General features: G+C 49.3%; 1 protein-coding gene across 4 annotated transcripts in view; it reads left to right on the top strand.

Moving 5' to 3' along the window:
* Nucleotides 1-16538, top strand: part of TRIM3 (tripartite motif containing 3) — a 290801-nt gene that overhangs the window by 194501 nt on the left and 79762 nt on the right. For all 4 annotated transcript variants that reach the window (XM_078658725.1, XM_078658724.1, XM_078658727.1 and 1 more), the window contains one exon: nt 2028-2751. In XM_078658725.1, the coding sequence (XP_078514851.1) occupies nt 2028-2751 (724 nt within the window). The remainder of the gene's footprint in view (nt 1-2027; nt 2752-16538) is intronic.

Here is a 16538-nt window from a genome sequence, read left to right as displayed (position 1 = left end):
TAAACCTAGACTCGGAAATGGTAAATAGCAAAAAAAGCGTAGCATTACCTGTAGGTGTAGTAGTGAATATGCATGAGTAAATATACATGTGTATATTTGCCTTTGTAAATAGCCCCCTTATTTTATTGTGTAAATGTTACTTGGTCACTTCGGTGAGTGTGAATGGATTGAGAGAAGCGTTGAGTCATCCTGTGCAACAGGCCATGTTTCCCCACAGGGTGCACTCACAGGGACTTATTTTGAAGAGGAGAGGGTCGATCAGGCTGCTTTGATTAGTCAATCGCTAGAGCTGCGGCTAGTTAATTGTATCTAACAACATGGGTTCCAATAGTTTGTGCTGTGTTCTTTCACTGCACCCTGTTAGCAGTAACTCGCTTCTAGTGGGCGACTTGTTAAGTCTCCTGAATAAAGTTCTCAATAATCACTAGTAACCTGATTTGGATCTGTGTGGAAAGATGTGAAGATGAAATTCACGAATTGTGCGAAAGTGCCTTGTCAGCCATTCCAGTCCCACAGAGGTTAAAGGGTATGCGTAAAGAGTGTCTTGGTATAGGAGAATGGGCACTATAGACTTGAACTGAAGGCGGACGAGGAAGTGAAAGTCTGGTGTGAACTCTTCCCTGCTGTATCACCTCTTGTGTCCTGTCCTTCTTTCATGTTTCCATTTTTCATAAGAAATGTATTTCCCCCAGTTTTCTAGAACCATAGATACAGTGACAAAATGCCACAAAGTCAATTTAATGGTCAACCCACTATCTCAGTGGTTCCCAAATGTTTTTGACCCATGTCTGCCTTAACCCATTGGCCATTGCCCGTGGCTCCCCACTGTTACTTTTTTTGGAGGGGAGGGTAGGGTGGATGTAAGCCCGACCTCTAGAGTACTTGTATTTTTCTCCCTAAAAATAATTGGAATGAAGCTGATGAAGGTATAATAATTATATATGCAGGGTGTTTCGTATTACTAAGGCGGTGCATTTAATAAAATATTCCTAGTAACACTTCTTTGTCCATGCCTTTTTTAGAGTAACATCTCAAACGTTTTTATCACACTTACTATGCTAGATAACACCCTTATGCATGTAGGACCCATTGCCAGTGTTTCTGCGCTTGAAGAATATTTGCACCCACTTCCATTTCTACCCATGTCATACGTGCCAACACACCTGTCTCAGCCGGGTGACTCACGATTTATTACACCACACACAGCTTTATTTTTGCAGTCTCCTCCCTAAAATTGGGACGTAAAATAAATTCCTCTGATTATTTTTTTTTTAAACATCCCTCTTTCTTGCTTCCTTATGTTGGCATTATGCCGTATATGGTGTTTTACTTCCCTGTACTCAGGGAGAGAGCAGGCCTGTCTGGAAATGTGTGTGTACTGAAAGAAATGTGTACTGGAAGTACCTATGATTCAAGTACAAATGTCAATACTTCATAAAACTTGGTGTGTTTAATAGACAGGACAACTGTAATTTCCTGATAACTTACATTGGTGTAAAATGCATCTGGAAAAAACACAACATTTTTAACAAGTCTAACAAAATAATTCAGGCATCTTCCTCTTAATTTGGGAGTGTTGGAACGTGGGGAACCAGTGAAATATGGAGGTCATCTCCTTCGACATGCCATCAATCAAGCGCTAAATGTACAGCTTTAGGCACGTCACGTACAAATCATCAACATCATGCGTTTAAATCTAATTAGTTTAACTGAAACCAACAGATCCTTCAACATTAAATGCATAAAAGTGCTTGGTGCACGGCTCCCCTGGCTAGGTTTGACGGCTCCCCACGGAGCCACGGCGCTCAGTTTGGGAAACACAGCACTATCTTTATCTGTTTTGCTATCAGTCTTTTTCCTGTGCTCCTTACTTCGTAAGTATATGGACATAGGTGTGTTCTGCATCTGAGCTACTTTTCTATTCCTTCATGTCATTGCTGTTTCTTCCTTGTCTCCCTTCCTTTTTGCCCTTAACTCCTCGATGGTGATCCATCTTTCAATTCTCCCTTCTCTCTCCTCTCCTGCAGGTGCTGCAGTCTCAGCTGGACTCCCTGCGCCAAGGCCACGAGAACATCAAGAGCAGCTGCAGCTTCACGGAGCAGGCGCTCAACCATGGCACCGAGACCGAGGTTCTGCTGGTGAAGAAGCAGATGAGCGAGCGGCTGAGCGAGCTCGCGAGCCAACGCTTCCAAGAGCAGCCGCACGAGAACGACCAGCTCGACTACATCGTAGAGACGGACGGCATTCGCAAGTCTATCCAGAACCTGGGCGTGCTGATCACCACCAGCGCCATCGCCCACCAGACTGTGGCCACGGGAGAAGGCCTCCGCCACGCCATTGTCGGGCAGCAGACCTCGGTCACAATCACCACCAAGGACAAGAGTGGCGAGCTGGTGAAGACGGGCAACGCCATAATCCACGCGGAGATCGCCGCCCCCGATGGCAGCTTTGTGGAGGGGGAAGTGGTGGACAATAAGAACGGCACCTATGAGTTGGTCTACACTCTGAAGCATGAGGGCGAGTTCGGCCTTGCCATTCTCCTTTACGACCAACCCATCAGAGGCAGCCCCTTCCGGGTGAAGGCGGTGAAGCCCTCCGACATCCCACAGTCCCCCGATGACGTCAAGAGGAGGGTGAAGTCTCCCAGTAGTGGGCACATACGTCAGAAGGCGGTCAGGCGCCCCTCCAGCATGTACAGTACGGGGAAGAAGAAGGAGAACCCCATTGAGGACGAGCTCATCTTCAGGGTGGGTGAGTAGTGGCAAAGCAATCCAGGAAGGTGTGCAGCTATGTGCAGATGAGAATATGAGTCAAATCCAGAAACGGAAGTGAGGTCACAATACCTTCCAGGAAGGGGTGGAGCTATGCGCAGATGAGAATGAGTCAAATCCAGAAACGGAAGTGAGGTCACAATACCTTCCAGGAAGGGGTGCAGCTATGCGCAGATGAGAATATGGGCCAAATACAGAAACGGAAGTGAGGTCATAAAACCTAGTAAGAAAGGGTGCGGCTATGTGCAGATGAGAATATGAGCCAAATCCAGAAACGGAAGTGAGGTCACAATACCTTCCAGGAAGGGGTGCGGCTAAGCACAAATGAGAATATGAGCCAAAGCCAGAAACGGAAGTGAGGTCACAGTACCTTCCAGGAAGGGGTGCGGCTATGCGCAGATGAGAATATGAGCCAAATACAGAAACGGAAGTGAGGTCACAGTACCTTCCAGGAAGGGGTGCGGCTATGCGCAGATGAGAATATGGGCCAAATACAGAAACGGAAGTGAGGTCATAAAACCTAGTAAGAAAGGGTGCGGCTATGTGCAAATGAGAATATGAACCAAATCCAGAAACGGAAGTGAGGTCACAATACCTTCCAGGAAGGGGTGCGGCTATGCGCAGATGAGAATATGGGCCAAATACAGAAACGGAAGTGAGGTCATAAAACCTAGTAAGAAAGGGTGCGGCTATGTGCAAATGAGAATATGAGCCAAAGCCAGAAACGGAAGTGAGGTCACAGGACCTTCTAGGAAGGGGTCCGGCTATGTGCAGATGAGAATGAGTCAAATCCAGAAAAGGAAGTGATGTCACAGTACCTTCTAGGAAGGGGTGCGGCTATGTGCAGATAAGAATATGAGCCAAATCCAGAAACGGAAGTGCGGTCACAGTACCTTCCAGGAAGGAATGCGGCTATGCGCAGATGAGAATATGAGCCAAATCCAGAAACGGAAGTGAGGTCACAGTACCTTCTAGGGAGGGGTGCGGCTATGCGCAGATGGGGATATGAGCCAAATCCAGAAACGGAAGTGAGGTCACAATACCTTCCAAGAAGGGGTGTGGCTATGCGCAGATGAGAATATGGGCCAAATACAGAAACGGAAGTGAGGTCATAAAACCTAGTAAGAAAGGGTGCGGCTATGTGCAAATGAGAATATGAGCCAAATCCAGAAACGGAAGTGAGGTCACAGTACCTTGTAAGGAGGGGTGTGGCTATGTGCAGATGAGAATATGAGCCAAAGCCAGAAACGGAAGTGAGGTCACAGTACCTTGTAAGGAGGGGTGCGGCTATGCGCAGATGGGAATATGAGCCAAATCCAGAAACGGAAGTGAGGTCACAGTACCTTCTAGGAAGGGGTGCGGCTATGTGCAGATGAGAATATGAGCCAAATCCAGAAACGGAAGTGAGGTCACAGGACCTTCTAGGAAGGGGTCCGGCTATGTGCAGATGAGACTGAGTCAAATCCAGAAAAGGAAGTGATGTCACAGTACCTTCTAGTAAGGGGTGCGGCTATGTGCAGATGAGAATATGAGCCAAATCCAGAAACGGAAGTGAGGTCACAGTACCTTCTAGGAAGGGGTGCGGCTATGTGCAGGTGAGAATATGAGCCAAATCCAGAAACGGAAGTGAGGTCACAGTACCTTCCAGGAAGGGGTGCGGCTATGCGCAGATGAGACTATGAGCCAAATCCAGAAACGGAAGTGAGGTCACAGTACCTCCTAGGAAGGGGCGGCTATGCGCAGATGGGAAAATGAGCCAAATCCAGAAACGGAAGTGAGGTCACAATACCTTCCAGGAAGGGGTGTGGCTATGCGCAGATGAGAATATGAGCCAAATACAGAAACGGAAGTGAGGTCACAGTACCTTCTAGGGAGGGGTGCGGCTATGCGCAGATGGGAAAATGAGCCAAATCCAGAAACGGAAGTGAGGTCACAATACCTTCCAAGAAGGGGTGTGGCTATGCGCAGATGAGAATATGGGCCAAATACAGAAACGGAAGTGAGGTCATAAAACCTAGTAAGAAAGGGTGCGGCTATGTGCAAATGAGAATATGAGCCAAATCCAGAAACGGAAGTGAGGTCACAGTACCTTGTAAGGAGGGGTGTGGCTATGTGCAGATGAGAATATGAGCCAAAGCCAGAAACGGAAGTGAGGTCACAGTACCTTGTAAGGAGGGGTGCGGCTATGCGCAGATGGGAATATGAGCCAAATCCAGAAACGGAAGTGAGGTCACAGTACCTTCTAGGAAGGGGTGCGGCTATGTGCAGATGAGAATATGAGCCAAATCCAGAAACGGAAGGGAGGTCACAGGACCTTCTAGGAAGGGGTCCGGCTATGTGCAGATGAGAATGAGTCAAATCCAGAAAAGGAAGTGATGTCACAGTACCTTCTAGGAAGGGGTGCGGCTATGTGCAGATGAGAATATGAGCCAAATCCAGAAACGGAAGTGAGGTCACAGTACCTTCTAGGAAGGGGTGCGGCTATGTGCAGGTGAGAATATGAGCCAAATCCAGAAACGGAAGTGAGGTCACAGTACCTTCCAGGAAGGGGTGCGGCTATGCGCAGATGAGACTATAAGCCAAATCCAGAAACGGAAGTGAGGTCACAGTACCTTCTAGGAAGGGGTGCGGCTATGCGCAGATGGGAAAATGAGCCAAATCCAGAAACGGAAGTGAGGTCACAATACCTTCCAGGAAGGGGTGTGGCTATGCGCAGATGAGAATATGAGCCAAATACAGAAACGGAAGTGAGGTCACAGTACCTTCCAGGAAGGGGTGCGGCTATGCGCAGATGAGAATGTGGGCCAAATACAGAAACGGAAGTGAGGTCATAAAACCTAGTAAGAAAGGGTGCGACTATGTTCAAATGAGAATATGAGCCAAATCCAGAAACGGAAGTGAGGTCACAGTACCTTGTAAGGAGGGGTGTGGCTATGTGCAGATGAGAATATGAGCCAAAGCCAGAAACGGAAGTGAGGTCACAGTATCTTGTAAGGAGGGGTGCGGCTATGCGCAGATGAGAATATGAGCCAAAGCCAGAAACGGAAGTGAGGTCACAATACCTTCTAGGAAGGGGTGCGGCTATGTGCAGATGAGAATATGAGCCAAATCCAGAAACGGAAGTGAGGTCACAGTACCTTCTAGGAAGGGGTGCGGCTATGCGCAGAAGAGTATAACATCCAGAAAAAGGATGTGAGATCAAATAACCGTCTAGGAAGGGGTGCTGCTAAGTGAGAGTGAAAATGAGCTGCGTCCAGAAAAGTAAGCGAGGTCACATAACTGTCCTGGCGAGGGTGTTGATGAACTCAATTAGAAAAGGAAGTGAGGCCAAACAGCTAGGTAAGCCGGGGTGCGGGTCTATGCAGATGTGCACGTGCACAGGAAGTCAAGGAATAGAGCCAGATCCACAGACCAAGGGTCTGGCTTCATGCAAGTCTCGTACAGGATGTCAAGGAAGAGAGCCAGAAACATACCAGGAAGTGAGGTAAAATGACAGTTACGGAAGGGAGGGGCTACGAGCAGATAAACATATCATATATTTAAAGACTGTTAAGGAATAGAACCAATGCCAGAAAAGGAAGTGACTCAAAACCACCAATCAAGAAGGGGTGTGGTTAAATGAAGACATGTAAGATAAACTCACAACCAGTCTCAAGAAATTGTCTGAAATTCAGAAAAAGACATATAATGAATTTGACGTAACACTGAATCTGGGCACGAACAGGGATATACGCAGGAGAGAAAAATTATCTTATTTTTCCAACTCTGAAAACTTGGAACAAACGTAGTAACATTTAGGAGTTTTATGCAGCAAGAGGTGGTATAACATCACTTCCAGGACAAGATCGGAGGAGTTGGGTGGGGGATGGGCTGTTACTAAAATGGAAGTGATTAAATGCACAGTCACAACCCAGGGAAGGATCTGACCTTAATGCAGAAGTGAAATTAAACCGAGATGTGGATAACATTTCGGACAAAAATTCAAACAATGGGTTGAGTTACGTTTCATTCCAAAGGAAGTTATCTGCTCCGATTGAAAAAAGGTTAAAGAGACGTTGTATACAGGAAGCAGGAAGTGAGTTATTGCTACAATTCAAGAACAGATTTGGCCTTTAGCAATGGCAAGAATTGATTTAACAGGAAGCGAAATTACATCACCGTCCATGTGTAGAAGCACTCGTCAATGGAGAAGGGGGCAATATGTGCATTTCAATAGAAAAGAAAGAACGACCGTGAAACAGGAAGCAGTGTATCGAGGACTGGGAGGGTACTGCACAGGAGATGGGAGTACTCACTGCTGAGGGAATGGAGCATTTCCAAAACCAAACAGTGTGGTATGCGCTCTAGTCTATGCGCGTATACGCGATGACGCGGCACGCACTAGACTAGAGCGGATAGGCGCGCATGCGCAGTAGACAGAAAAGGAAAGGCGCGAACGCTAGGAACGGCAGTTGGCGACCGGAGCTGGACACAGTTAGACGCTCGGCGCCCTTAGCTCGCAACCTGTTGAATGTGATTTAATAAACCTGAGTTACAGACACTAACCTGTCTCTGAGTGTCATGTGGGAGAAATAAGAACATTACAGTGGCGACGAGGCTGGTACCCGGACACCACCGGTGCAGTGGACGACAGCAAACACCCCCACAGCTACACTCACGAGTCAGCAGAGCAAATCACCTGCAAGGAAGAGCAAAGGGCGTGGCAGCAGCGCAGCAGCACGGCACGAAACCGAACACCAACCTTACAAGCCAGGTTAGTGTGGCCCAAGACTCCAGGAGCCCCCAGGCAGCATCCTGGCAACCAAGGGAGACTCCCCCAAGCCAGAGGAAGGGGGGGAGAGTGCACAGACTGCGCACAGTGCGAGGGATAATACCCCAGGGAGCCCAAGGGGCCAAGGCGACACGGCTGTGAGCACAGGAGAGTCTGGTGAACCCACCCAACGAAGGGCCCAGGAAGGTGAACCTAGAGGTGAAGGCAAAATGGCGAATCAAGCGTCAGCCCTAATGGCACCAGTCCCGTTCCTACCCAGACCAGGTGAACCCCAACTAAAATGGGAAGACTGGAAAGATTATTTCCTCAATTACATTGAGGCTCTCGGAGATGAGAGTGAAGGTGAATACACGCCGGAAAGGAAAAAGAGACTGTTGCTCCACAACTTAGGCCCAGAAGGGGTGAGGGTGTTTAAGAACCTGGTGCCCAAGGAAAGGGGTGCAACGGAGACGGATGTTTTTGTGAATGCCCTGGACGACCTGGACAGCCATTACCGCCCTGCGGTCTGCGTCTCGATAGACCGCTATAACTTCCACCAGCGAAAACAAGAGGCGGGAGAGTCCATTGATGACTATGTGGCAGCCCTCCGTCGGCTAGCAATCACGTGTAGGTATGGAAATCTGCAGGATGAATACATCAAGGACCAAATTGTAATGCACACCACCAGCAGAGCAGTGCAAGACAAGCTATGGGCAATGAATGAGACAACCCTGAAAGAAGTTGTGGCGATGGTCAAAAAGGCGGAAATGTCGAAGAGAGGCGCAGACGCGGCGAAAAGGGAAAGTGGGCTGAGACAGATGATCAACAAGATTGATGAGGCACCACAATCCAGCAAACCCAAAAGCAATTACGGTGACCCGAGGAAGGACATAAGAGGGTCTGGGAAACAGATGGCTCGTTCCGGCCCGGGGACAAAATTCGCGTGCTACAGATGCGGCAGTGCAGCGCACGCGGCCCAGGACAGGCGTTGTCCCGCGTTCCGCGCCAGGTGCTCGTTCTGTGGGTTGACCGGTCACTTCGAAAAGGTCTGCCGGAAGAAAGGGACGAAGTCCACTGTTAAGTGCATCGATGCGGCCACGGCCAACGTAAGTGAGGAAGACGATTTGGATGAGGATGATCTGGTTCTGTGCATAGAGGACCAAGTGCTGGACGTGTCCGGGAAGCGAAGAGATAAGCCCCGCACCGACATGCTCATCGGGGGCGTCAAAGTACATGTGGCCGTGGATTCAGGGTCCCCCTGGACCATCGTACAAAGGTCGATATGGGAAGAGGACTTCGCGCCAGTCATAGGACCTGACCTAATGCCGCCGGACATCAGACCCATCTCGTATACCGAGAATGCCATCCCCCTGGTTGGGTGCAGGGACCTGGAGTTCGAATTCAGAGGACGGTCAGCCACGTGCACCCTGTACGTAGCAGAAAAAGGCCCGTCGGTACTGGGATGGAGAGACGCAGGTGATCTCGGCATCATACTCAATCCTGGGGGGAAAGAACAGATTTTGCTAACAGACGATTGGCCCCTCTCGAAGGAGGAAGACTGGAAGGCAGCATACCCCAAGGTCTTTGAGGGCACGGTAGGCAAACTGGACAAATTAGTGCATAAAATGGTCCTCAAGGAGGGAGCAGTGCCAGTGGTGCATAAGGTCCGGAACATACCGATGTCCACGAGCGAGGCGGTGCGCCAGGAACTACTGAGGCTAGAAGAGCAAGACATCATCGAGCCAGTGGACAGTGCGGAATGGCTGTCGCCCTTGGTGGTGGTCAAGAAGCCCAATGGCAAGGTCAGACTCTGCGTGGACCTAAGGGAGCTCAACAAAAACCTCATAGTGGAGAGGTTCCCGCTCCCTAGAATAGAGGAGATGCTGGCTAGGACAAAAGGCATCACCCACTTCTCCACCATAGACCTGACGTCTGCGTATTACCAGATAGAACTGCATCCGTCGAGTAGGAAGTACACAGCCTTCATAACGCCCTTTGGATGCTACCAATTCAGGAGAATGCCGTTCGGCCTAGCGTCCGCTGCGGCCGTGTTCCAGAAGCTGATGCACAGGTTGTTTAAGGACATCTCGGGAGTGCAATACTTCCAAGACGACATCCTAGTGATGGGCTCCGACAAAGTGAGCACGATAAGAAACTACATCGAGTGCTGGGAGTGTTGCAAGGCAAAGGATTGACGGCGGAATGGAGCAAGTGTAGAATAGGGTCCCGCTCTGTGACCTACCTGGGGCACGAGATAGGAACGCATGGCATATCGCCAAAAGAGCAAAATGTGAAGGCAATAAGGGACGCCAAGGCCCCAACTACCAAAGAGGAAGTGCGGTCATTCCTCGGAATGGCTGAATATTACAGCCGGTTTGTCAGACATTTTGCCACTAGAACGTACAGGATGAGACAACTAATCAGAAACAATGCAAAATTCGAATGGGACGCAGAAGCCCAATCCGAATTCGAGTCCATTAAAGACTGTATCAGCCATGCCATCCCATTGCAAGGGTATGTCCCCACCGGCAAGACTGTTGTGACCACAGACGCAAGCGACAAGGGCTTGGGGGCTGTCTTGGCGCAGGAAAGGGAAGATGGAGCCAAGGAAACGATCAGTTTTGCATCCCGGGCGCTGTCCCCGACGGAACAAAGGTACAGCGTAATTGAAAAGGAGATGCTGGCGGTCACGTGGGCGTTGAGCAAGTTTCGTCAGTTCATATGGGGCACGAGATTCAGACTTCAAACGGATCACAAGCCACTCATCAAAGTGTTGACATCATCGGGCCATGACACTGCCACCCCGAGAATAGCGAAAATGACCTTGAAGTTGCTAGACTATACATATGATGTAGAATATCTTCCAGGAACGCAGAACAAGGTAGCTGATTACCTCAGCCGGGCAGCAGCAATGGAGGAGGCGCCGGGTGAGACCCCGGACACAGAGGAGATGGTTGCCAGCATGGAGGATCACGAAATGTCGATCAGTGCACAGGAATGGCAGGCGGCTTACGAGCTCGATGAGGAAAAGATGGAAGTAAGGAAACACCTTACCGTGGGGTGGCCGGACAAGAAGAAGCTCACGGAGGGGGTGCGACGATTCTATGAAATAAGAGAAGAATTGTCCCTGAGTGACTCGGGGATATTCTTGTACAGAGGAGAGAAAGTGGTGCCCCCAGTGACACTGATACCCAGGCTGCTGAAATTGCTCCATGAGGGGCATTTGGGCATTGTGAAAACCAAGGCGTTGGTCAAGCAGATGTATTGGTGGCCAGGAATGGATACCCACATTGAGAGGCAAGTGCGGGAGTGCGGACAGTGCCAAGGAGCGGATAAGGTGCTCCGCCCACTCAGACCAGCTCTGGGGAAGTTCGACACCCCGCAAGGCCCCTGGGAAGAGGTGGCCATAGACAATCTGGGGCCTGTGCTGGACAGCAGAGGGGTGAATAAGTACATCTGTGTGATAATTGACAAGTATTCCAAATGGCCGGAAGTGGACATACAAGAGTCGATGGACACGGAGACGATCCTTAAGTTCCTAACCTCGGTGTTCCTCAGAGAGGGAATACCCAAATCCATTCTCAGTGACAATGGACCGCAATTTGTATCGGACAAGTGGAGGAGATACATGAAGAGGAATGGGATCGAGGTGAAACACACGGCTGTGTACCATCCGGCTTGCAACGGCCAGGTCGAAAGGTTTAACAGGGTACTCATGGGCTCCATTCAGGCAGCCATATCGCAAGGAAAAGACTGGGAGGTGGAAGTAATGAACATGCTATGGGCCTACCGGATAACGCCCTCGGTGGTGGGGTATAGTCCGTTCCAAGTGCTAAGGGGACGATATCCTTTCACCCGGGACAATGTAGCATGGAGGGAGAAGACCATCACCAGCAAGTGGTCCCCAGCGGTGGTGCAACACAATCTGGAGAAGGCCCAGAAGATCTATGCGGCCCACTATGACAAGCGACGCAGCACGAAGGACACGGCGTTGGAAGAAGGGGAGTGGGTTAGGATCAAACTCCCCACTCTGCAAAAGAAAGGCGAAAGTAAATTCAGCCAGCCGCTACAAGTCAAGGAGGTGCGCGGTAGGGCGGCTCTCCTCAGTGACGGAAAAGTCTGGTCGCAAGACCGCATGGCCATAGTCAACAAAATACTAGTCTGGCCCAAGGCTGAGGAGGGAGAGAGTTGCATGAATCACCAGGAGGCCAGAGCCTTCTCGGAGCACGGCACAGACAACCACGAAGAAGGTGCAGGTGATGACAGTGAAGTGGAGGTCCGGGGAGCCAGGACCTCCGACGGCAGTGATGTACAGGCGAATGCAGAGCAGAGAGCAGAGGCGAGAGAAGCTGGGGTGTCCCGAGGAGAGACAGAAGAGGTAGAGAACATGCCGGTAAGACACACCCGCAGCGGAAGGGCAGTTATCGTGCCTTCTCGTTATAGAGACTTTGAGATGGAAGGACACTAGTTTGTTGCTGCCCCCCTTGGTGCCCCACTAAGACACTTTTTCAGTTGAAGGACACTCAACTTTCCGGGGGGGAACGCCTTAACCTTGTTTTCATTAAAGGGGGGAGATATGTGGTATGCGCTCTAGTCTATGCGCGTATACGCGATGACGCGGCACGCACTAGACTAGAGCGGATAGGCGCGCATGCGCAGTAGACAGAAAAGGAAAGGCGCGAACGCTAGGAACGGCAGTTGGCGACCGGAGCTGGACACAGTTAGACGCTCGGCGCCCTTAGCTCGCAACCTGTTGAATGTGATTTAATAAACCTGAGTTACAGACACTAACCTGTCTCTGAGTGTCATGTGGGAGAAATAAGAACATTACAAACAGAGCCGAGGTTCTTAACCCTTTGACTTCTGAGGACCCCCACTTCATCATTACTGGATTCCAGGGACCCCCCCCCACTGAGTCATTAATGCTAGTTAGGGACCCGTCCTAAGCATCTGAACTGCAAAACAAAACTCAAGAAATACAGAACCACGCATTCATCAAAAAATGCACCATTGATTAAATATTTAATTTATTTCACAAACAAATATAAAATAATCAAAATGTTTATTTTAAAAGTGAGTTTGGAGCATTTCTAAATTGCATTGAGGCCACTCATCGCCCATACTATATTCTGTTTGATGCAGTTATGATCCCACCAAAAATATGCACAAATGGGGAGAGGAGTTGGCCTAACGGCTAGTGAGGTTGTCCTTGAATCTGGGGAACTGGGTTCGAGTCTCTGCAAAGACGCTGAACATCCTGTGATTCTGGGGAAATCACTTAATCTCACAGTGCCTAACAAAAAAACCCCAAAAAATGAATATATCCTGATGTAACACAACTGGTTATGTAAAGCGCTCTGATACCCTATTCGTCAAGTTGGCGCTACATAAAACTCAGAAAAATAAATAAATAATAAATGATTAAATATTTTATTTATTTCACAAACAAATATAAAGAAATTAAAATGTTAATTTTAACCCGTTCCGTGCTCCCGTCGTCCAACGGTCGACGGGAGCACTACCTGGCTGGTGCTGCGAACGACCATTGGCCGACGCAGCCCCACCCGTTTCTTTGAACGATCCACACTGGCGCGGAACGTTCGAAGCAGTTATGGAGTCAATAGGGAGGTTGGAGCATTTCTAAATTGAATTGAGGCCACGCATCGCCCATTATATATTCTGTTTGATGCAGATGTGCTGCTCCCACAAATCAACCGGAGCACACACACTTCATTTGTAGCCTCCAATTTCAAGTTCCCTCACGTTTGTAGAACGGTTTTAATGTTCAGTTGTACATTTTGCTTCTTTATATACACTTTATTAATTTATAAATCTAATGTCCCGTCCTAATCTGTGGCAGACTCCTGGAGTGGCCTTTTGGACACTCGGGTCCCTGGACCACAAGTTAAGCACCACTGCAATAGAGAGTTCACTGAACTGGATGTGAGATACTATTGCAAAACGAGAAATGGTGTAGTGTATCCAGATAAGAGCAGTTATTATGCAGGAATGTGGGTAACATTACTATTCGGAAAGGGATGGACTAATAATTAGAAAAGTCATTCGATAGGAATTGAGGTATAGTACTATTGAAATATGAGAAGCTTTGCACACCCCCCCGCCCCCCAAGAAAAACCTGAATTATTCGAAAGTTTGGTTGGTGTTACATTTTATGATTATTCCGACGCTCTGTGGGGATAATGTGCTATTTAAGTGGGAAACGACACCACTTTATTCCTTTAATATTTGTCTAATGTTCCTCTTGCCTGCCAACTTGCAGAACATTCTCACCGTGAGGAGGTGGCGGGGCCTTGAAAGGGGCGTGGCCTCGCGCAGGGAAGCAGCCTGGGGGCACTTTTGAAACCCACCTGCCCCCAAACCCCTCCGCTAAAAAATAGAAAGTTTGGTGGCCCTGTTGTCCAGAGGTGTTTCACACCCCTTAATGAACATCGGTAACTCAAAGTCAGGGTAAGAGCTGGAAAAACACTATTTACTTAGGTTAGTTTGTTTTCCTGCCACCGTGTGATGCCGGCTCCTCACCGGGAGACCGTGTGATGGGCGCCGATATCGTGTGTCAGGTACGGTTCCTGCATGGATGTTTTGCGTCACGCGCCCACCAGTCTAGACGCACGTGTATGCTGCCCTCTAGAGGCCGGGGCAGGAATCTTTTCTCATAATACGTAAACTATTTCTTTCGGGCGTTGGTCCGAGATATTTCGGAAACACAGGGGTGTGAATGATTTATACCAGGTGCGAAGGGATCTCTAACAAAAGAGTGAAGTAAACCCACACCTGCGTTGCATTTCTGTTTCTCAAAGTAGCCCATATTGCACCGCAAATCTGTTGTGTGATCAGTTGATGCATTAATTCGGATTATGGTCCGGTGTCAGAGCCAGCACGTGTTTGTACAGATACTGCCCCTAGCGCCCCGTGGCAGGGATGTTTCTGGCAGACAGACCCGTGCCTGCGGTGGAACCTTTTGTTCCAAATCAAGAGCGATAATGCACCAGGGAAGTTTGTATTTACAGTAAACGTGTAGTCAGAGCAGGCTCCGGCCGGCGCCGAGAGGAACAAAAAAGACAACTAAATAGCAAATGCTGGGGCTCTGGGGAGCGCTGTATTTTGTTTTGTGGCGTTTATGTAGCGCTTCGTAGCCCAGATAAGCTGCTGCACGCTATGGTCTGTGTATGATGTGTGTACAATGGAAAGTGTCGGCATTCTTTGCGGTATGAAGTTTGTAATGCCAGGCCGCGCGATGCCCTCGTGTGAGGGTGACTAGGTACCCCGCTGGGGTGCACACCAAGATCACACGTGCCCTTGAGCAGCCGAGCTGCCGGGATTCTGCTGAGCTGCGCGGGCCGGGGGAGTGGATAACCTTGTATCTTCTGCTCACACGGGCCGGTCATCTGACCCAGGGCTCTTGAAGCTGCCAGGAACCCGGCCGGATCTCACGCCTTTTACAGGGCTCTTGACTGGCTCCATGGCGGGCCTGTTCAGACCTCTTGTCTGGTATGTGGCACAATCCCGTGCTCTCCACGCCACTGGAGTCAAGCTAGCCTGGCTGATGAGAACTGAAAGCCCAAAACTGGTCCTGGGCTGCTTGTTTCCAGTCCAGGGAGGACCTGGCCTGGCAGTTCGGGCTGGACGGTTCCCATTGGGTGCAGGATCAAGACTGATTTGCATATGACTGGGTTCAAACTATAATGGCATCGTGAGCAAAAAAACGATGGATTTAGGCCCAGATCTCTGTACTGGGGTGAATGTATGACATTGTTCTGCATTCTGTCCATCAATCGTTCTTTTTGCATGTGGCACAATGGCCAGATCAACACCTGTGCAAATATGAGGAGAGGTTCTCTTGCACCTCTTTTTAGGTGGTGCACCGAGGATGCAAAAGAGCGATGTATGGAATGCTTGAATTAATCTAAATAACTGGAAATTATACAGGGCCACATTCCAATCCATCACTTTTTTTTGCCCACCATGCACCTCACACACGAACCAGCCATATGCAGTTCATCCTTGGTCCTTCAGCCCAAAGTTCCAGGCCCAGGGTTCCTCTGGACTGAAACACAAGCAGCCCAAAGACCGGGGTTCGGCCCATTGGGGCTGTGTCAGTTGAGTGCACCCTGGTTCCAATGGCGCCTTCAGGACAGGGCCCGTGTCTGGGCACACCCGTCGCACTGAGCGATGCAGAAAAGTGATGGCTGCAATGCATGAAGTACTCTCAGCCTCAGGGACTGCCTCCCAGCAGGCCTTAACATTAATTGAATTATCTTAGCAAGGGTGAGGGCCGTTCACCTAAAAAGGCATTTACTCGACTTTGTTCATCTGGATCAATTTGACGCCCTTAAATCCAGACGAACATCAGAAATCATCAACAAGGGTTGATATAGCACGGAGGTAAGGATGCCGTTTTAGATTTTGACTTTACACACCAATAGGGCATTTGATCAATCAATCAATCATTTATAAAGTGCAATAAATCTCCCGTGAGGGTGTCGAGGCGCTGGAGAAGTAGGCTTCTGTATGGAGGTTGATCAGTTGAACATCCAGGTCTTGAGATTTTTCTGAATTGCTGGAATGCGATTTGGTCCTGAGGTACAGGGGGAGGTTGCTCCATGGCTTGGCTGGCAGGCAGGAGAAGGAGCGCCCTCAGCTGTTGGTTTGGCTGATCCATGAGGTGTCAGCAAGGTAGAGAGAGGTGGTTCGAAAATGTCTGGTCGGTTGGTGGAAGGTCAGGTGTTTGTTGATGTACTCTGGTCCTATTCATGTTGATTGGATGCTCCCGGCTGAGGTCCTTGTTACTTTTTGGCTTGAGGCCCAACAGAATATGCCTCATCTTGGCCAATTACCGGAGGCTGCCTGCTAAGATCAGCGAAAAGAAAAGCCCCTTAAATAAGATGCTTCGGGTGCATAGTTCTTGGCCGGGCTGTCCTCACTCCCCTCTGGTGTTCAGCTCCACAAGGGAATGTACACTTGTTAGCAGTTTGTAAGACTTTGATTATTGGTCTTTA

The sequence above is a fragment of the Lissotriton helveticus genome, chromosome 8, assembly GCF_964261635.1.
Source record: "Lissotriton helveticus chromosome 8, aLisHel1.1, whole genome shotgun sequence".
Lineage (NCBI taxonomy): Eukaryota > Metazoa > Chordata > Amphibia > Caudata > Salamandridae > Lissotriton > Lissotriton helveticus.
Note: the sequence above shows the minus strand (reverse complement) of the source record. Positions and strands in the feature narration are given on the sequence as shown.